Genomic DNA, 21,758 nt, shown 5'->3' on the forward strand with positions numbered 1-21,758 from the left:
GTACATTTCCCAAATATAAGTAGTGACATTTCTGACAGTGGAGTTGTGGTCTTCACTGATAAAGAAGAGCAAATAATTTTTCTGGACTTGGAACCAGTAGTAAAATTTACAGAGGAAACCTCTCTAAGAGGTTATGTAAACCTGTAAGAGGTTTCCTCTCAAAGAACTTTGAGAAGGCAAAGATGAAGCCATCATGAGAAACCAGTCATATTCAGCACATTTATATAAGCTGAAAAACACTGATGTTTTGGTCTCTGTCTGGGGTCAACAGGGTGCTCAGGTTAGAAAGGTCCAAACTTTGACAAGAAAACCTCATAAATCAAGCTGAGCAAATGATCCTTTTGATGTAAGAACATAGACTGATGTCTTTTTTTTTTTTCTTTCTGTTAATGAGATTAGGGGAAAAAAAAGGCCAAACCACTGGTTTCCTAGAAAGACTAACTATGGCTTATGGCCGAAAGCTTAAAGTTCCCATTCAACATTAATTATACTCTACGAAATTTCCAGTGTTAAGCAGAGATTGGGCCCATTAACTAAAATAATTCTTCAAAGGGCAATACTGCTCCAGCAGGGTTGTTAACTCTGCAGAATGGCATTTTATTTAACAGACAGCATGGACTTCATACACATCCAGAATCAGTGCCTTGGAAACCAAACAACTTTAAAAGTTAGCAGCAGTTTCTGCAAGTACAAAAATACACATTTATTACATAACATATGATAATAAAATTTGTCAAGATATATTATACAAACTCAAAGCATTTAAGATAAAGCATCAGTCTAATATATTATAGCTTGATGGAGTATGATAAAATGACATGTAGTCTGTCTTCAAATCATACAATATAATATTTTACAGCAATATTAACAAACTATTCACATTAAGTATTATAGGAGCATCTAAGGGAACACAGAGAATAGGAATGATCATGAAACAACCTCCGCAACTATTTTTCTATGCTTCAAATTGGGTGATTTTCTACAAGTCAACAAGAAAGTAAAGAGGTTAGAACTATTACAGTGGTAAGTAGAGAAGTCATTTCTTCCAGAAAGACACGCCAAGCTCTAAGAGCTTCATTCACATCTTGCAGTTCTGACAGTAGTATGCCCTAAGGGTAAGGGAGTCCCTGCTGACTTTTTCTATCATTCCACAGACAAGGTATATGGACACCTAGGCATCTTAATATGGGGGTGGTTGCTAATAAGGTGAAATCTACTTCACAGCTGTGACTGAGCTGGCTAGGGTCATGAAGGAGCTCTTTAGACACAGAGTTCTAAAAGTTAATTATAATGATTAGGGCGAACAGGGCCGTGTCCCCAAGAGGTAGGTAGCACCTCTAGCTAATTACAAAATGACTTCCTTCTTAGAGAAAACATTTTTTCCCCTGTAACTGAAAATGCAACCTTTAGGACAAAAGGAGAATATGTGATGTCACAAATTCCTGGTGATAAGAAAAATAATTTGGAATAAGTTAGAAAATGGTCCATTGATGGTGGACTAAATGGATAAAATGGGCCTGGCCTCTGAGCAACTTATCAGAGGGAAGATACACACCCATTTTCAGTGCTGCCCCTTCATACTGGTTGACAAGGCCCGATTATTCCTTGGGTAGAATTATTGATATAAACTTTTAAGGCAAAAGAGAAGAGAAAGGTCCATGGATGTAAAACAAACCAATGGGGTATAAGTTCTCTATATACAAGACAGCCACGAATTACTTGAAACAAAAATATGGCAAAACTTCTGGAAGTAAGAAAATCCAAATCCAATGATGGTCTGAGAAGGCCTAACAGGCACTTTGTTGGGTATTCTATCCTGTGACTCCTTCTAACCTGCCAACTTCCAAATTTCTCTCTAGATTGCCAAACTACAAATATCAAAGTCAAGAATGACTCATGAGTAATTTTTCTGGTTGACTTTAATCTGTAAGAGGCAGGGCCGCAGAGAAACATTTCAGCATATAGGTGCCATGCTTTGATCAAGTTGATAGCAGCATTCATGTAGTTGAGAAAGACCTATTGTAGTCTTTTCCTCCTCACTAAACAGCGAATGCTGTCAGCAGGTCACCTCCTAAATAGAAAAAGTTGCATTTCTGGAGTATTTTCCTAACACAGGCATCTTCGGACAGGGCACTGATATGAAGAACCATCTCCCTTCTCCTCACAGCCATTTCCTCAAGCTGTTACAAAGCAGTTCAACACTAATGGAGAAATAAATCAACTCACACAACCACCAACAACAAAAAACTATGATATCATGGCAACTATGGCTCTTGATATATTTGAGTTTACTACAGTTGCATCAATGAGCTGGTTCCTGGGATAATCCTGTGACAACATGTGACTTTAAGATGCTACAGATGTGGCCACAGGCTTGGATTCAGGGAACGCTTGTACATGATTTCCTTCATTACCAGACATGCTTCTTTTCATGCTTTGATTAGTGGCATTTTTTCTGCCTACTTATTTTAAACATTCCATGGAATGTGAATGGTTTCTCTGTACCCTCTCTCTCGCTCCCTGTTCTTCATGTATGATATCCTGGTCTTCTCAAGACACTAATCTCACAGACACTTCACATAAGGCATGCTTCCTCTACAGAGAATGCTTTCTTTAGCCCTATGCTAGTATCTGTGAAAACACATGGCAGGGCCAATCCTATACTTGAAAGAAGGAACAGCCTCCCAAACACTTAGGTGATGAAATTTTTTAGCGTTATCTTTCTCCAAGTAGTCTCAACAAAGAGAAATATTTTGTTGTCCTAAGTATCAGCAATGATTATCCTTATGCTACCTATCCCAAGTATCTCATATAAAGGGGTCGTAATAATTGTCATTATTAATAGCCCAGTTCCTGTTCTTATAGACATCAAATTGTTACTGTGGTTAAATGTCTTTGGTTAAACATCTGTCTCCATCATCACAAACCACTGTAGGCCTTGAATCTGGGCTGGCTGCATCATCCACAGTCACAGAGCTGGATGAGGCTCTCTCCCAAGGCGGTGGACCAGGAGAGCGCTGGCCACCGTTCTCTTCTCCTTCGTGGGACTTTATACAAAGCTTGAGTTTGCCTTCCACGAGGCTGAATGAAGAACTGCAGTATTTTTCCGAGTCCTGGCAGGGATGAGAACTATACCACTGGGCTGTCCGTGTGGCTCCAAGTCCTTCAGCTGCCCTTAGGGTCATGTCTCTCTCTCTCTCTTTCAGTGAGTTGGCTTCTGGAATACCAGAAGCATGTGGAGGTGGCTCCAATGGTCCTTTCACAGAAGTTATTTTATTTTCCTCCGGTTTGGCAGCCTTTGCTTTCTTTTTGAGGGACCAGTTTTTCAAGCTGGCCACACCATTCCTCAGCCACGTGCTGGGGTGAAGAGTTACAGCATGCATCTGTGAATGCCACTCCACGGTGTCCTTTTTTGTGTATGGCAGACGGCTGGTGGCCTGACCTGATGAGGAACTGGGCATTCCAGAAAGGAGGTTGGAACTACTAAATTCAGAAGAAAAGTCTCCCTGTTTTCTTTGAGACTGAAAAGTGCAATCTATTGGAGAGGAAGTTTCAGTGGGTGTAAACACAGAGTGTTCAGAAATTTGAGAAAAAGCACTGTCTTGGGAGCTCACCGAAGAGCCGGATGGGGAAGTTCCTGGAGAGGATAAGCTGGAATAGCTAGTCCTGGGGCACAGGTTTAGCCTTGGGGGTAGACCCTTCTCAGTGTTTTGGTTTGTTGTACTACTCTTGCCCACCTCAATCCCCATGACCAAACTCTGGTTAATAAGCTTTTGCCCTTCTATCTGCAAAGATTTATGCCGCTTCAGGTAGTCTTCCTCTCCCTGCAAGAGGCCAGCATCACAGCTGGTTTTATGTTGTTTCTTTGAGTAAATCCCCCTGAGATAGGTGAGTTTGCAATTCTGATCATCTATGTTGGGCTCTGAGCAGCGCCGGTGTGTCCTGGAACCCTTGAGGGAATCTGGTCTGTGAGGTGGGGAATACTCAGATGTATCCGCATCAAAGGGCTGGTTCCTGGGGTGGTCCTGTGAGGACAAATGACTGTAAGATGCCACAGAAATGGCCACTGGCTTGGACTTGGGGAAAAGTTTCACATGGTTGCCTTCACTGCCAGGCAAGCTTTTCTTCTTAATGTTTTGATGAGTGGCACTTCTCTTGCTGCTCTCAGTGCCTGTGACCGAACTCTGTTTAAAACTTGTCTTGCCCCCTTCCTGGAGGGGTTGATTCTGCTTCACATAGTCCTCATCCTTTTGAGAGAGAATGGCATCACAGCTGGATTTCCGTAGCTTTTTCTGGTAAAATTCCCTGAGATAGGAAAGCTTTGAATCTAGATAGTCAATGCTGGGCTCCGAGCAGCGCCGGTGTCGCCTCAGGCTTTTTGGAGCTCCTGCCACAGGTGTGGACAGGGAGCTGGGGGTACACGTACCAGGTGGGGCCCTGGCATGACCATGTGGTGGGATCTTCGTGTATACAACTGGAATATTCACCGGCTTGGATTCAACAGGGATTTTCATTTGTATGTCTTCATCTTTCGAATGGTCTAAGTCAAAGTCACTCAGGGTTAAAAGGCCTTCTAGCTCAGGCTGGTCGAGGTCATAGTCACTGAGGGTTAACACAGAATCCATGCTTCTGCTGCCCTGGCCAAGTTTCTTCACCAAGTCACTACATGGAGCATCAGCATCCTCATTGAGCTCATTTTCTAAGCTGTCATAGGAGGAATCATTTAGTTGAAAGCAAGAGATATCTGTAAAACAAAAACAAACCAAGATTAACATGTCACAAATACAATCCTATGCTCCTGTGCTGCCTTAAAAACAGACTACGCTTAAGATTTTCCTCAAAGCAATAAACACATCATACAATTGAAAGAGAAGCAATTTGTGCCAGATATACCAAGCTTCTGAATAAGATTGTGCCTGCTAACATGGATTGCTGGTGGTTGTACACAATTAAATCCAGTCTTGTAGAAATCATCTGCTAAGCCTAACAATTTATCTTTTATAAAGTTCTTTATGGTTCTTGTAAAGAGTGACTAAAGCAACAAAGTTTAGACATTGTTATGCTCTACATTTTAGATAAAGACACTGATGTTCAGTGGCAAAGAATAATTGGCTAAAGATAACATAACTAGTTATTGGTAAAGGAATCATTTCTGGAAGGTTCTATGTCTTTGAATTCAACATTACCACTCTATTTCCACCCAAATGACGCTATTTGTCTTCAGAATGTTTTACAGCACAGTGGAATACTGAGGTGTTTGTTGGGGGCTATTAAGAGGAAGAATAATAAGAAAAAAAAAACTGGCCTGCACCTAGGGCCTCTGGGCTTCTATTCCAGTTTCAATCATAGTAGTTCTGTTACATAAGGGATCTTAAAAAAGGGATGAAACTTTTGGTGCAAAAATTTTTTTGAAGTCCATGCATAATTTTTCCTAATGCTCATTTTTCATAAACTTCTTGGAGATCTCTTGTATAACACGGATTTCAAAATTTTTTTACAACAATATAAACTTTAATTTTGTTTTCTATGAACTTTCTGTGTGAGTGTGGAAGTCTTCTAAAAGTTAATGGAAAATGCATATTTAAAAACATTTTCTTCGAAAGGCTGAGTTAAAGTTTTCTTTCACTGTTTCACTCCCTAAATGCCTGCCAACATTGAGAGATAAGCCAGATAGAAGCCATGAAGGAGGAACTCCATCTGGGGTCTCCCACATGGATGGAAGTAAACCACATACTCAGGCTAACTTTCTCTGGCTTCTAGAGGCATGTGCAGAATAGCTGGGACTTGAACCACGCACTCCAAAACAGGATGTGGTGGCTTAAATCCCCGAGCCACAGTGACCACCCAGAAAATACATATTTTAAAATTCAATTTCCATGAACTTTTTGAAGTTACCTTCTATTAGCATTCCTCATAAAATTTTATTTATTACTAAGTGTGACCATTTTTATTTGTCAGCATTTGAGGAAGCCATTAAATCAATTATGTACTATTTAAAGTGACAGCTAATAGTAATTAAGCACTTTATCCTGTCATTTTGGTACAACCTATTTCAGGTAACCAAATATCCTCAACAAACAAGGGAAAGCTACATGTAACAGATGAATGCCTACCAATAAATGTATAAAGGATGACAGATTTAGAAAACACTTCACAAATTTTAATGAGATGATCATAACCCTCATTATATCAGATCACCACTATCAATTATTAAAATGATTGGTTAGAACTTGATAGTTTTAAAATGTAAATGTAGCAACAGATTGAGTCTTATTTTTAAGGCAAGAATGTAACTGAAGTGAATTGGCAGTGAGCACAGCAATCCAATCATCAAGCTCAAAATTATGTGTTATATGTCTGCTGATATGATTCAGCATGACTACTCATCACTTATTAAAATGTGAAAGAAAATACTGGGATAGAAGAACATGTTTCCACCAATAAACAAACCCAAAACGCAGCACATTTCTCTGAACAACTATAGGGCCACCTCTTCAATAGTGACCATAACAAAAAAGGACCTAAATAATCAGATGCTATATGTGGTCCTTGAATAGATCATGGTTTGTGCCAAACAACTGGTAAAAAGCATTTCTGGGTCATCTAGGAAATGTTTAATAGTAGATAGTTGATGAAATGGACAGATGGAGTTTGTTAACAAAGTTGCCTGTAAGAATGTTTGTACACTGAACTGTTTTTGCAAAAAGTGCATACAAGCGGTGGGGGTTTGATGTAGCAGTTGGGGCACTGCTAGGCACACCTGCACCCCATATTGAAGTGCCTGGTTTCTGAGACCAGGCTCTACTTTTTTTTTTTTCTTCAAACCAAAATTTATTTAGAAATACTTCCACTAATGACATCTAGAAGGTTGGGCCCTCATCTTGTGCATTTCTTAACCCTACCACACTGTTTAGAAGGCCTGCTGTTATGTCAGGCTGTGTTAAGAACTTATAGAAACCATGATCCCATGGACCCAGCTCACTTCACCTCAGCTATTATGGGCCAGGACGATTACTGTCCCAGAATCTTCATATGTTTATTTCTCACAAATCCAATCCAATTATTCACAGTACCTGAAGCATTCTCTCTAGTATCACATCTCAACGACACCTCTCCCAAGAGGGAAGTAATTTCCTCTCCAAATATTCTACAGCAATTTTCAATCAGAAATTGTATAAGCAGAGAAACCTGTACAATGAAGGACAAAAATGAAATGTTACTTTTGATGTTTATAAATATTTCATATGAATACCTGATCTTTTTTTTAAAAAGATTTATTTATTTATTTGAAAGTCAGAGTTACACAGTGAGAGGAAAGGTGGGGGGCGTCCTTCAATTCCCAAATGGCTACAATGGCAGGGGCTGGGCCTGGCAGAAACCAGGAGCTTCATCCAGGTCTCCCACATAAGTGGCAAGGACTAACCACTTGGTCCATTTTCTACTGCTTTTCCAAGTACACCAGCAGATTGGAAGTGGAGCAGCCGGGACATGAACTGGCACCCATATGGGATGTGGGTGTTAGAGGTGGTAGTTTAACCCTCAATATCACAGTGCCAGCCCAATGTTACTAAAATTTATAAGGTATCATTAAATAAAGACTTAGGATAAGTATTTGTTGCATAAAGGGTATATTGTCATAACCTTGGGAAAAAGACTATCAGAGGGATATACTATGCAAGACAGAGACACAGTTAGAAAGAAAACTTGTGTGCCTCTTGATGAGCCTACATGTAGTTTCCCTGCCCCGGCAGTTGAGGTGAAGGGCAGATACCGTGTCGGGAGCAGGTAATGCAGGAGAGTGATTTCTGTAACTTCTGTATCATCACCACTTCCACTTTTAGATGGGACAGTGTCAGTCAATGTAACTAACTTTGCCTAAGATTATACACATGACAAGTAGTGGGGCTGAGAACTGAACTAAGTCTTTGTTTTATTTTTCAGGGTACCAACTACTTTCTTATCATTCTCTGATTAATGTCAGTTACATTTTGTTTGGTTTTCTTCAAAGGAAAAAAGTAATTCAACTACTTTCACTTTTCTGCAATATCACCTGTGTATAGTCTAATAGTATAGGATAAAACACTCTAAACTCAACTTTATAAGTTAGTGTACTTAAGTAATTTAAGAGATCAACTTTTGGGATTAATACCCAGAATCTTAGTTTCAAATTAGGAATCCAGTCACCCAGTGCATAAAAATGAAAAACTTCCTTACCTTTTTTGTAAACTCATTTTCTAGTTCTGGGCTGGAGGAAGTAGGAGGCCAAAGAATGCTTGGAGCGATACACACGGCTAAATTAAATGCAGTCATCTGATTGGATGAGGAATGTTGCTCAATATTGTGTAACACCCCAAAAAGATACCTTAGGAGAACCACATTGGCTCTTGGAAGCTGGTCTAATAGCCTAAAGACAGAAAAAAGTGCTCTTTAAGCAAGACATTTCATTAAAAACCTGTAAAGACAGGTAACCCGTACTTTGCATGGGGAACCATGCAAGACAAGAGGGCAAAAACCAAGCATACAGTTCAGATATGGAAGTTTCAGGACTGCCTATACAGAAAGAAGGAATAAGCACAGGGGCTTTATTTTTCAACTTCTGTATACTGCCTCTACAACCCCATGAAAATGTAAAAGGTGGCAGAAAAATGTCTCATACAAAATACTGCATGAAGAACATCCCTGAAACTACGACGATATGTTTTTTTTTTTTTTTTTTTTTTTTTTTTTTTTTTTTTTTTTTTAGGCAGGGTGGACAGTGAGAGAGAGAGAGAGACAGAGAGAAAGGTCTTCCTTTGCCGTTGGTTCACCCTCTAATGGCCGCCACACTGATCCGATGGCAGGAGCCAGGTACTTATCCTGGTCTCCCATGGGGTGCAGGGCCCAAGTACTTGGGCCATCCTCCACTGCACTCCCTGGCCACAGCAGAGAGCTGGCCTGGAAGAGGGGCAGCCGGGACAGAATCTGGCGCCCCGACCGGGACTAGAACCTGGTGTGCCGGTGCCACAAGGCGGAGGATTAGCCTAGTGAGCTGCGGCGCCGGCTGACATGTTTTCATTTGGGCAAATCCTGAAACGTTCTCAGTCAAAGCCTACAGAATAGCTTTCTGATAAAATTAAACAGCAATTATTTCAAATGGCAACACAGGAATTGCACTGTCTTGGTGAGAACCCAAACCCGAGGTACCAAGACTTCCAGGTCCATCCTGACAGCTTGTGCTGTGCACTTCGCCAGATTCCAAGGTCAATACTGTCCCACATCTGTTTCATTTCTACCACTTTCAACAGAAGTCAAACTTAGAACAGTATAGTTTTGACTGTACTCATTTGGTTGGTAATAGGAGGTTTTTTAATAGCCATTCTCAAAAAATTATTTTCACTACAATATAAGATGATTTTTATCACTGTTGCTTTATTTGTGATTTCCAACCAGAGCCTATGACCTGGGAAAATAAGGTGATGCATCTGCTGCTGCTCAGATAGCAGAGAGGCCTTTCCTCAGTACACTGAGTATAGCTTCGTAGGACCTCAGTCATGAAGGCCTGCCTTCAAGAGATCAGAAGATGACTAGGCACATCCAAAGGAAAATAAGGCAACAGGATATATTTTTAGATGATCTGATTCTATGAGGGCCCCAAGATTTTGAACTGTTTGACAACTCTGTAAGATGTAGTTAGCCGAGAGCAGTGCACCTAATACTTATCTAAAACTGGATAGTTCTGACTGGAGACATAATTGACTGATCTGCAGCCCTGCCCTGGTAGAAAAAGCCAGTTTTGCATCCAAGTTCATTTCATTGTTTATGATTCAACTAAAGTACTTAAGCTGTGGTTCTTTGAAATCTCCTTTGAATTGCTTCTAACATCACACTGGTTCACTCATTAATGATTTAAAAATCATATTTGCTTTATATTTTAAATGAGTCATAATTAAACTTTTTTTTGGAAACTGCTTTAGGATGTAACAGCTTGTAGGATATAACATTTTGGACAATGAGCAATAAATTATAGAATTTAATGCTATCCTTTGGCTCACACTGAACTATGATGGAAACAGAAGTGGTATTTTGTTACACAGCTTTAATTTCTGGTGTCTTCAACAGTTACACTAAACTTTTTTACCGATGAAGGAGGTACTTAGTATTTTCAAACTGTCCAAGAAAAAAAAAGTCCTAAACAAGCATATGTAAATACATGATATTAAGAACGATGAGTGTTCACAGAACTGGAAGTATTACCCCCCCCCTTTTTTTAAATTATACCTCCTTCCTATTCTCTTACAAAACAGGAAATATTCAGAAATGAGGGGCAGAGAACTGTACTAGCAATTTCTCTTTGCCTGAGTAAAGACACTGCAGTCTTTGTGATCAGACTGAGACCTTGCACCTTTTTCTTCATGACACTTCTCAAAGAGCTGACTGCCTCGCTGCTAGGCTTCCCACATCTCCTGTTTATGTCACTGATCAGACTGAGCAACAATTCTTGGTTTATCTACCAGACTAAGATTTCCCTAAGGGGAGGGAACAGGCAATTTTCTCTGTATGACTTCAATTGCTGAATGAATCATGTAAGTGGTTAGAAGTCATCTGTTGAGTCAAATATCTACCAAAATGAAGACTATAAAATGCAGATGGTGCCTATGGTAGTAGGTTAATAGATTCTAGCTCCTATCAGATTCAGATATACAGAGGATGTACGATGTTTAAACATTCCATGTTAAAATTAGGGAGAAAAGCAGTAACAATGGCAGAAGTTAGCATAAGTATATTTTTAAGTTGGTCATCATAGATGTGACTTTGAAAGCTGTCATTATTTTGACAGACAACCTTACAAGTTTGAAATTATACTTAAGACATGACAGAATCAGAATAATTACCTTTGAACGGTATTTATTTTCTCTTCATCATTTCCTTGATCCATTACACAGACCCAGTGATCATAGAGATCTGATGAAAAAATACTTCCTGGAATATTTCGTAAAAAATCCTTATAAAGATGGAAAAATAATTATTATTCTCATGCTAAATATATACTGGAGAAATCAGAAGAAATCATTCTGTTGAAAAGTGAATTTAAATTCTCTCTGAATTACATGGTGCTCACTATCCACTGACTTGTGCACACATAAGATCATGCTATGATTTTTTTTTTCTTTTTTCTTTTTTTTTTGGATAACTGAAGTGTGGATTATGGTGGGGTAAAATCAAGGACAACTAATTTGGGATGAAACCTCTTGCTTGTATGTATGTTTTTAGCAAACCAGCACAACATGATGCCTGCAGTAAACCATCCTAAATCCTTTTCTTCCCCTAAATAGCTAGTTCAAGGAAATGTACCAAGCTATCAATGAGATTCATAATCTGGTAATCAATCATATATATATATATATATATATATATATATATATATATATATAAAATTTACTGCTATGTGCCAAGAACTGTTTGAGGTGCTTGGATAACAAAAGTGAGTAAAACAAAGTCTTTGTTATCTTAGTACTTTATTTTTCAGTGGCAGTGGTATGCAACTGCATCAAAAGGTTCTCAAAGACTGTCTGTTCTCCATCAAAGAACTTTCATATATTGGTGAGCAGAAAGCATTCCAGGTGATGGTTGGTTTCTGAAGCGTGGGAAAGCACCCACATGCCTGAGGTACAGTAAATAATACATCTGTGGGACATTATCCTTTCCTGGTGACCTTGTTCTGCCGAGACCACTGGTGGGGCTGGGTGTGGTGAAATCAGACTGACACAAACAGGATGTAACCCAGGGTGTTTGCAGTTTAGCTTTGGTTTACACAAATCTTAGAGGTTAATTGGTCCCTGGTCCTAGAGAGTTAGTTCTAGGCCAACTCTCTCTGTGGATTTTGGAATTGTATTAACAAGGCCAAGCTTGCATTTCTGATGTCCCCCTCAGTAAATTTTAAGCAGAGAAACCTCAGTTTCATGTTTAAGCACTATACTCATGGTTGTCTATCCAAATGTATATTCCTGCTGACAGAATAGAGAGGTGGAAGTCTGTAATTGGGCAATGTTAACTTTTGCTGGAAGACCAAAACAATAACCTTATTGTTGTACTTTGCAGGGGCAACACACAACTTGTTCCTTTTATATCATGTTTCTATTACCAATTCAGAAACTGCAATAACTTATTGATACAGTTAGCTGGTTATGTGGTCATCTTATCTGTACATGTCAATGTCAAGAATGGCCTCAGCCATAATAGGACTTTATTGAAATGTTGCTATGGGTCTTATGGCCAAATATTAATGTGGGACAAAGGAAGGTCGATCAACTATAACTGAGACTCTAAGATAAAGAATCTCATTGTAGTTATATCACTATGATCATACTAAATTTTTTTTTTTTGAGAGTGAAAGTCTTTCTCTGTTCAGTTGTATCTTCCTGCAGAAATGCACCTGGAGATTTGTAGTTCAGAGAGATCATCACGTAAGTTACCCATTTGGGGGTAAAACTATTTAATTTTCATAATTTCAAACTAATTTTAGCTGTAGCATCCACTTAAAGTAAGATTTAGAAGAGGCAAAATCTGTTATTTCAAAATGGGGTAGTTACAATAGTTCTCTTTTAACATCTCAGTGGAAAACATACTTATGATCTGTCTTGAAGAAAAACATCATTAAATCTTAAACCTACACTTGAAAGATAATAACTCGTAACATCTTACTGAACTCTCCCACAGCTGGAATAACAAGTTACGAAATACAGCCACCATCACAGTGGAGAGAGAGTGAGAGCTGGTACTGAATTACAATTACCAACTTGCAGCACTCAACTCAGTCTCCTCCCCTCCCAAATGCAAGCCCAGGTCACCAGCAGAACTTCCAAATTCATTTGAGATGAGATTCTGCAGGATTAAATATGCACTTTTCCTCAAAGGTCTGAGGGATCAAAGTTGCAGTGTCTGAGGCAATTTTCATCCAATTACAGTCTGAAAAGTTAAACTTATATTTAAGTGAAGCCAGCATAAGTGAAAAATTAAAGGAAAACTTAAGTACTACTTCAAAATAGTCTTAAAGACAAGAAAGCTAGGTATTAATTTTAAAAAAAGAAACAAAAGCTCAAAAACTTTTGGCAAAAATTATCTCCTTTCCTGAAACCACATGGGAGGAACATGAGAGTAAGATAGTAAACATGGTGATAAAATTCAGTTACTTGGTACCCACTTAAGCAGAATCTTCAGTCATTTGTGTAAGTTTTCTTTTATTTTTGCACAAATAATATTGCTGCATTTTGAGACATATTTAACTCTTCTAGAATCATATTTCTTTGCAGTAGGCCTCCACAATTTAGCATGAAATTTTAAAAAGTGTGGTTCCATAAAGAATAGCAGAGTATGGAAATATTTCTAAAACAGGCTTTACATTCTTAAAAAAAATGAAGAGAAAAAACCTAATTAAATAAAAATCACTGTATATATCTATATTGAAATCCACCACTGAAGAGCAATCACAAACCCTGGACAAAACAGATTTTCTGACCCTAGCTCAAGCTCTCCAGTTCTCTGGTGTGATATCCTACTGCCAAAAGGTTTAGGGTTTCAAAGAAGACATGGTCCATCTACTAAGAAACACTTGTTTGTTCATAAAGTAAGATTCTACAAGTTGTTGGTATTTCAGGTAGAACAGGGGTATGGGAATATTCTTTGCCATATTTCCCCTCCTCCTCTGACCTTTTTTTTTTTTTTAAATGCTTCAGGCCCTGGGATACAAGTTGGGCCTTATCTCTATTCCTGGCTCCAACACTGGGAGTTGGGAGCCTCAGGCAGGTCTGCGGAAGCTAATGCTGGAATTAAAATCTCTGCTTGAAGCTGATTTTGATTTTAGGTTTTCCAAAAATGCAGGGCATTTCCAAGAATGTGGGGAAGAAAACATTTTAGAAAAACTAACTTTTAGATGTGACGTAAGTAAGCACGGGTGAAGGGTGAAAACCATAAAGAATGACAAGTATGGTGAAGGTGAAAGAAGGTCCCAGAGTAGGAATCGTTCCTACTCTACTTTTGAAGTAGAAGGCTTGGGGGCCAAGGGAAGGAATATCTGTGGGAATGATAATGTAATGCATGGCATTTTTGGCCTCAGCAATTTTTTGTTCCAGTTGTAAAATAGATGGTTTGTCTATTATGATAAACTTCTATAATTATTTTCCAGAGTTCAAAAAAGTAGAAGCAGCGATGACAAATTAGTGTGGACTGAAAAAAATTTAAGAAGTATAGCTCACATATCATATTAGTCGTAACTTAAAATGTCCAATGTTGACTCTGTGAAATGATTTTTTCATACTTTGATTCTAAATCTATTATGACGCTTTGAAAATTAAATAATGCTCATGATGAAACACAAATAATACAACGAATCATTTACCTTGCCCCACAACTATACCATGGGGTGAAGAGAGAATGTTTCCTACCTTTAAGACTGATGCTATCACAAAAACAGATTCACAGTCTAGGTGTACTTGGACTCCAGAATTGAGTTTCTCTTTTAACTCTCTGCAGGATTTCACATTGGCAGACTGCCTGAAGATACCTTTTGTGAAGGGTCCTTTTTGATTCAGAAAAAGCAGCATATCCTATGAGAAAGTAAAGGGGAAAAAAACCAAAATGGCACTTTTCACATTCAAGCAAGAGAGTATATACTTTGGCTGCCAGGGGCTGGAGGCTGCTTGAGGGAGAGCACTGAAGGATTGCAGCTGGATCGATGACCAGAAAGATTAAAGTAATTTTTGGGGAGCAAACATTATGAGGCAGGAGGAGTGGTGTGGAATAAGGGAGATGTTGGTGAAAGGCTGTAAAATTTCAGTTAAGTAGGAGCAATAAGCTTAGGTAAACTATTATATAACATGGTGGCTACAGTTAATAACGAGGTGGTATATTCTTAAAAATTGCTAAGCGTATATTTTAATTGTTCAATTGTGCTGGTCCTCTGCAGTGAACAAAGAGAATGGGTCTGGTGACATGCAATCCATGAGACCTGAAACTGAGTTATGCCTTTTGACTTTTGCAACCTTGGGTAAGGTTCTGAGGCATTTTGTTTTTTAATTTGAAAGGAGGGAGGGAGGGAGGGAGAGAGCGAGAGAGCGAGAGAGCGAGAGAGCGAGAGAGCGAGAGAGAGATCTTGCATCTACTTGAGTTCACTCCCCGAATGGCTAAAAGGGCTGGGGCTGGGCCAAGGCTGAAGCCAGGGGGAGCCAGGAACTCCATCTAGATCTCCCACTTCTGGGGCAAGGGCCCAAGCGCTGGGGCCATCTTCTGCTGCTTTCCCAGGCACATTAGCAGGGAGCTGGATCAGAATTTCAGCAGCGGGGCTCTTACCAGTGCTCATATGGGATGCAAGCACTGCAGGCAGCCTAACTCCCTGCACCACAATGCCAGCCCCTTTTTAACATTTGTAAAGTAAGGATGATGATAACTACCCTCTATGTTTGTTGTGAAGGATAAACAAAATAGCACAAACTGTCATATACCCAATATAGTGCTGGAAGGATGCTAGATACTAACTAAAATGTTGCCTAACAGTGCTTATGTAATATAGCAGTTAGTGATGGTAAAATGTTAGTGGCTCTAATCTAATCTAAAGACAACTAACTGCCAGGGAATTTTATCTTTCTTTGTATTTAAAATGTGCAAGCATAAAGTTTATTAAACCTTTAAGAAGTATAAACATTGCGTAGTCTCTGCTGCTAGACTGATAAAAGATGACTCTCAGAACGATGTGGAATTCAAGAAAGGATTTGTGAGGAATGATGTGGATTCTCTGTAGAGCCAATTCTCATTCATGAGAACAGGCTGTGTGCCTCTTTCCTGGAACTTGTGGACTAACTTATCCATATTAAATCTCCCTTAGATAATGTAATAGCTAAATCAGATTTTTATTATCTGAATAAAAAAATAGAATGTCTGCAATTTTTCCATTTGGAGCCATATGTTATCACCCAGAGCTCTTTATTCCAAAAATCTCCTTCCCATTAGTTTATGGGCCAAAATGAGACTTACCAAGACAGGCTTGGGCAGATTGTCATTCTCACAAATATTTGGCAGAGAAACTCCAAAGAGCTGTCCTGGCACAGGTGACGTTGGTGACATGGGCAAGCTGTCCAGATGAGTGCTAGAACCCCGCCAGAAGGCCCAGTTTATGATAGATCTTCTCCTTTTAAATGTCTTCTGACCTGAATCTAAAGGAAAGACAATTAAAAAACCTAGTTCAATTCATGTAACTTCATCAGTTGAGTTTTAAAAAAATACTTTTTTTATTTGACAGGTAAAGTCATAGACAGTGAGAGAGAGAGACAAAGGTCTTCCTTCCATTGGTTCACTCCCCAAATGGCCGCTATGGCCAGCACTGCGCCGATCAGAAGCCACCAGCCAGATGCTTCCTCCTGGTCTCCCATGCGGGTGCAGGGCCCAAGCACCTGGGCCATCCTCCACTGCCCTCCTGGGCCACAGCAGAGAGCTGGACTGAAAGAGGAGCAATCAGGACTAGAACCCGGAGCCATATAGGATGCTGGTGCCACAGGCGGAGGATTAACCAAGTGAGCCACGGTGCTGGCCCCATCAATTCATGTTTGTTACTATGGCTCAAAGAGAAAAAATACTTACTACAGATGAGGTCCTTTTTTTTTAATCAACAATTCAACCTATGAAATTTCACTGTAATATGAACTAAGAAAAAATGAACTTTTGGGACTACTGGTTTATGCACTTGAGTGCTGGCACTAAATTTTCAGTTTGTCTGCCTCACAAATAATAGGGAAGGAGACAGAAAACAAATGAACTTGAAATTTCATGTGCTGATTAACTCTCCACATGGCTACAGCATTTGGGTTGGGCTGAGGTTGAAGCTAAGCACTGGGAACTCAATCCAGGTCTCCCAAGTAGGTGGCAGGAATCCAACTGAGCTATCACCTGGCTTCCTGGGGTCTGCATTACCAGGAAGCTGACATCATGGGCTGGGGCTGACATTCCAACCTAAGTACTCCAATATGGAAGGTGGACATCTTTACTGGTGTCTTAATTGCTAGGCCAAACACTCACCCTAGCATTACATTTTCAATAGAGAAAAAAGATTCCCTTATTTAACTGTAACAAATTAATGCAAAAAGTGCTTCATATCAGTATACATATTTTTCCATTTAAAAGATGAGACCAAGCATACAAAAAAGCTGAATATTGAAGGAGACCACAATTAAATAATAAGAAACAGCAAAGGAGGGAGATGGTAGAAGAAGAGATGAAGTGGATTGAAATGTGTCTCAAGTTGTTGCCCAGAGACAAAGAATGGTTTGTTACCTGATGCCCACTGTACTACTGAGAACAGAGACAGGAAGCTAATGTTCTACAATTTTTTTCCTCTTTCTTTGTAACTGCAAAGATGTATGCTGAAGGCAGCATGGATGGACACAAACATGAACGAGACTGGCCCTTGCTATGGTAAGTTCATAACCTAACAGGGACTAAGACTGGAGGTAGTGGTGGTCATGGGGGTAAGCAAGTATATTAATAAATGTTATAATGCAGGAACAAAGTACTGGAGACACTCAGAGGTATATCATTTTTATGTAGTTCAGTGGCAGGGGTCTTTGCATTTGATTTGGGTTTTGAATGAACAAGATTTCAACAGAAGGGCCATCTAGCATGGTGCCTTGTACCTAGTAAATAATACTTACTGAACAGTTGAAACTGATGGAGGATTTAAATGAAAAAAGGTAGAGTGAAAAAAGGCAGAAATGTCAACAGTGAGTTATAATCTTATGATAATCTAGTCATGCCATTTTTTTTGTGCTGTGTCTAATTTTAACATGAAAGTTAATGAGTTTGAACATGATTTGATAGAGAAAATGCTCTTCAAGGTTCCATTTGTAAAGGCGGTTGGTCCTCCTGCCATCTCCTCCCAAAACATACACATGGATAATAACTATAAGCCTTGGACAAATAAACCCAAGTAAAACTACCTGGAGGCACTGAAGAGAGGCCAAAAGAAGGTGGGTACTAGTGGTAAAAGTGTACATCTGGATGAAGGGAATGCCTGAATTTTCTATTCTTTTCCTCAAGCTTTTAGCCTGAGGACAGGCAGTAGCAGTAACTGAAATTTAGAGAGAAAGCTGTACTCTTACTGGCTTGAAAACCAAGAGAACAGAGAGGATGGAAATTGAATGGAGAAAACCTAACAGTGGGAGCCCCAAATATTGTAAATAAATTCTGCCCAAATCTGATTTGTGGAGTGGATTCAAAATAGCTTCAATAAAGATTTGAGGAGCCTTCATAGCTAGGCTGTTTCCACTGTTGGTTTGACTCCATCTTTTGCAGGGGAGCGCATAGGAATTAGTTATTAAACTCTGGCTGCATGGCAGTATTTCCAATGACACTCCAAGTTCCTAAGCACGATGGGTGGCTCCTGACCTCTGCTGATAATGGAATGGCAAGGGAATAGATCTTCCACTGATCTGTATTGTCAAAAGCTAATTTCAAAGCAGTCTTATTTTTAACATGCCTTACCCTTTTATTGCCTCAGGATCATGTACTTAAGCAAATATTAGACAAGCCAAGTTATGGGAGGATAAGCGAATAAGGAGTTTTTTACCAGACGGCCTAAGACAGTCACCCACATGTCACCACTGTACACACTCAGGTATGTAAAGTTTTCTGAGTCTGAGTTAGGAGCCTCATTATATTCCTGGTTCAGACACTTACTTGGACAAGTTATCTAAACTCTCCTCCCTATCCCTCTAGGGCTTACTGAGAGGATCATATAGGATAATGTATAAAGAGCATGACTTTGCCCATCGTATGGGTCACAGTGCTCCTGATTAAAGCTGCCAAGGTACCAAACTGCTCCCAACAGAGAGGCCCTACCCTCCATCCCACTCTCCATCTTGTTTGCCAGACTTGAGGAGATAAACAGACCCCAAGGAACACCACTGCTCTGTGCAATTGATGTATTCTTTTCCTGTCCTAACATCCTAGATCCCCACCATCTTAGAAAATGAAACTAAACGCTCTGGAATCCAAGAAGGGGTTCTTGTATGGTTAGCAATGTCAACCTGTGCACATATTAGTTTAATATACATGAATGTGTATTTTGAGGAGTTGTAGTTAGTATGGTTTGCTCACATTTATACTGGCTTTATTATTCCTAAAACTATCAGATATGGTTTAGCTTTCACAAACTTAAGAATGCTCTATCCATGATTTATATATCCAGCTATACTATGAGTGTAGACAGAAGATGAAGTTGAAATTGAATCCTTTATCATAAGTACTTTCAGCTGTAGCCATGCCTTTTGTTATGCAAAGCATTCAATCTGAGAATTCAGGTTCCCTCTGGGCTTGAGAGAAAAAAAATTTCATTAAAGTTTACTTTCTTGCAGAGCTTTTAATGTATAGCTCTGACTTTCTAAATGTCACAGGCTAATGAAAACACATACTATTGCTGTAAAAAAAAAGGTGAAGTAAATATAAAGCAAACTAAATTTATGTAGGTATAGCTTTCCTATATAACCCTGGCAGAATTCATTTTCACGTTTAAATTAGGGAACTGAATATTAAAAACTGCAATTCTTGAAAGTACAGAATGATACTTACAACACTTCAATTGGAAATTCTATTCTGGCCTCCATCTACCCAAATTATACCCCCCTCCCCAACAAGGGCAGTGAACAGTTCAATTGCACTTTAGATTTGCATCTTAACCAGATGTGGGACACTGTGGGCACAGAACTGCAACCTGGATGTGGAAACCCCAACAGTTCAGAAAAATCCCTCTTTACTCCAGACTCTCATATACAACTCAAAGTTTTCCATACTAGGTGTGATGCTCATTTAACCTCTGCTCTACACCCTGAGGATGAATTCCCAGGCCTTAAGATGCTAACAGTCTAAAGAGACAGGTAGACACCTAAACAAAACATGTATAAAATGCTCTGGGAACAGGAAGGGGCAAACACTTTCCTGACTAAACAGATTTCCTTTGATATCTGAGGTCAAATCTTTAAATGTCTGTGTCCTGAACCCTGAATTTAGGGACCAACCACCCCAAAGACAAAGTTACAGTACTCTAAGTCTCAGAGATGGCTGGTAGAGAGACTGAGGGCTACTCTACTTTCAGGATTACATTATTTTCTGCCTCCATGCTGAGGCAGAAGAACACTGGGGATGACTACGCTGACATAAGGTTATCTAGTTAACAGGATTATTTTCTTCAACTAGAGGAATCTTTCTCAGAAAGGGAGACAACAGAATTTTGCCTAATTATGCCCAGTTTTATTGAGGTGGCTTAAAAATACAATTATTCTCAGCTACTGCTCTTATAGAAATGATTTTCTTTTATCCTCTAAGCTTAGAAACAGTATCTGGTTTTCACAAAAGAGGCTATGCAAAATATCCACTTTGTAGGACTAAGCAATTTAAGAATCTATGTTTTATATGGATTTGAACTATACAGGCCACAGAGTCTGATGGACTCTAACAAGTGGTACTTGGTAAGTAAGATCACATTCTATATTTTTATAATATATGCTGAAAAAGAATATTGGCTTTTTTTCAATTGAAACATTAGGGAAAGTAAAACCAACTCTTGTTCTTAAATTTTGATTTGTATTAGGGACAAGCTGGAGAAGATTTTGATCTTCATATGGTTGTATTTTCTATAAGCCAATGATGCTATGGGAGAACTGAAAACAATGTCCACAGTGGCATTTTTTTCCTTTAAATTAAAGAGTCCCTATGAACAGTAACAGAAGCCGGGTGGGATGCTGACAATAAGACAACAACCATGTAAAGTGAATTCCAATTCACGAAGTTGGTGCTAACATGTCTACATAATAGTGAGCTTTAGTGACAAGAGCAGGGATTTAAAGACAGAAGATGTATGCTGCAGTTTGTTTCATTGCTTCATGCTCGTGGAGGTAGTTTGAGTCCATCATAAGAGATGCATTCTGGTTTTTGATAAGTCATGGTTATTGAAATTAGTAATACTGTTTACTTATTTATCCAAGAAGTCAATGTTCAGTGTGTAGCAGCTAAAGAGTTAGCTTTGAATTATCTGCATGGAACAATTACAGGTGAGAATATTTTCAAAGATTTTGAGAAAACAGTAATTCAATATTACCTGAAATGGAATCTGCTAAGATGTGTTGTATTTGATGGTGATGAAAATGTACTGAGCAGAGAAAGGTATTAATTTGACAAGTTTACAAAGCTTTGGAAAATGTAGTTTTTTAAGGCTATGGTTATTTATTGTATTGCACTGATCAGTGGTACAACAGTGAACTTCATTTTCTCTGAGGGGCTTCATTGTTCTTAATCTTGTGAATTTTTATCAGAAATAGAAACGAAACATTAGCCTGTCTTGTGTTATCACATAGTACTCAATGGCTGAATAGTGATAGTTTTTCAGTGATAATTTGAATTTAGGGCCAAGATTGGACTTCCTACCAATAGACACTGAATGGCTCTGGAAATTACTGTTTGCTGTAGATTTGATATTTCTTAATTAATTCAACCTAAAATTATAAGGCAAAACAATACAAATAAAACTTTCACCATGGTAAAGTCAAACTGCTTTAATACACATCTCATCCTGTCAAAAGTTAAAACAAGAACTCTATCCCTAAACCAATTTGCAGCAAATATTCTGAGCTCAAACTACAGTCCCAGCTATGTCATACCAATCTCAATGCAAGAGCAAAGGAAATTACCTTATCTCAAAATACATTTAACTTTTCAATTGAGGAGCGTCTACCTAATCTTCA

General features: G+C 39.0%; 1 protein-coding gene and 1 long non-coding RNA gene across 15 annotated transcripts in view; one reads left to right on the plus strand and one right to left on the minus strand.

Moving 5' to 3' along the window:
* Window positions 1-573: 573 nt before the first annotated feature.
* The window catches only part of ARHGAP20 (Rho GTPase activating protein 20), a 133,806-nt gene continuing 112,621 nt past the window's right edge, over window positions 574-21,758 (minus strand). For all 12 annotated transcript variants that reach the window (XM_070077924.1, XM_070077928.1, XM_051849486.2 and 9 more), the window contains 6 exons: window positions 16,006-16,184; window positions 14,421-14,582; window positions 10,872-10,981; window positions 8,215-8,404; window positions 7,074-7,188; window positions 574-4,744 (listed from right to left, as the gene is read on the minus strand). In XM_070077924.1, coding sequence (XP_069934025.1) covers window positions 2,886-4,744; window positions 7,074-7,188; window positions 8,215-8,404; window positions 10,872-10,981; window positions 14,421-14,582; window positions 16,006-16,184 — 2,615 coding nt within the window. In that variant the 3' untranslated portion in view covers window positions 574-2,885. The remainder of the gene's footprint in view (window positions 4,745-7,073; window positions 7,189-8,214; window positions 8,405-10,871; window positions 10,982-14,420; window positions 14,583-16,005; window positions 16,185-21,758) is intronic.
* Window positions 14,578-21,758, plus strand: part of LOC103349462 (uncharacterized) — a 28,289-nt gene continuing 21,108 nt past the window's right edge. For all 3 annotated transcript variants that reach the window (XR_011390544.1, XR_011390546.1, XR_011390548.1), the window contains exons 1-4: window positions 14,578-15,022; window positions 17,381-17,439; window positions 17,859-17,990; window positions 18,521-18,637. This is a non-coding gene — a long non-coding RNA (uncharacterized lncRNA). The remainder of the gene's footprint in view (window positions 15,023-17,380; window positions 17,440-17,858; window positions 17,991-18,520; window positions 18,638-21,758) is intronic.

Source organism: Oryctolagus cuniculus, chromosome 1 (assembly GCF_964237555.1).
Source record: "Oryctolagus cuniculus chromosome 1, mOryCun1.1, whole genome shotgun sequence".
NCBI classification, from domain to species: Eukaryota; Metazoa; Chordata; class Mammalia; order Lagomorpha; family Leporidae; genus Oryctolagus; species Oryctolagus cuniculus.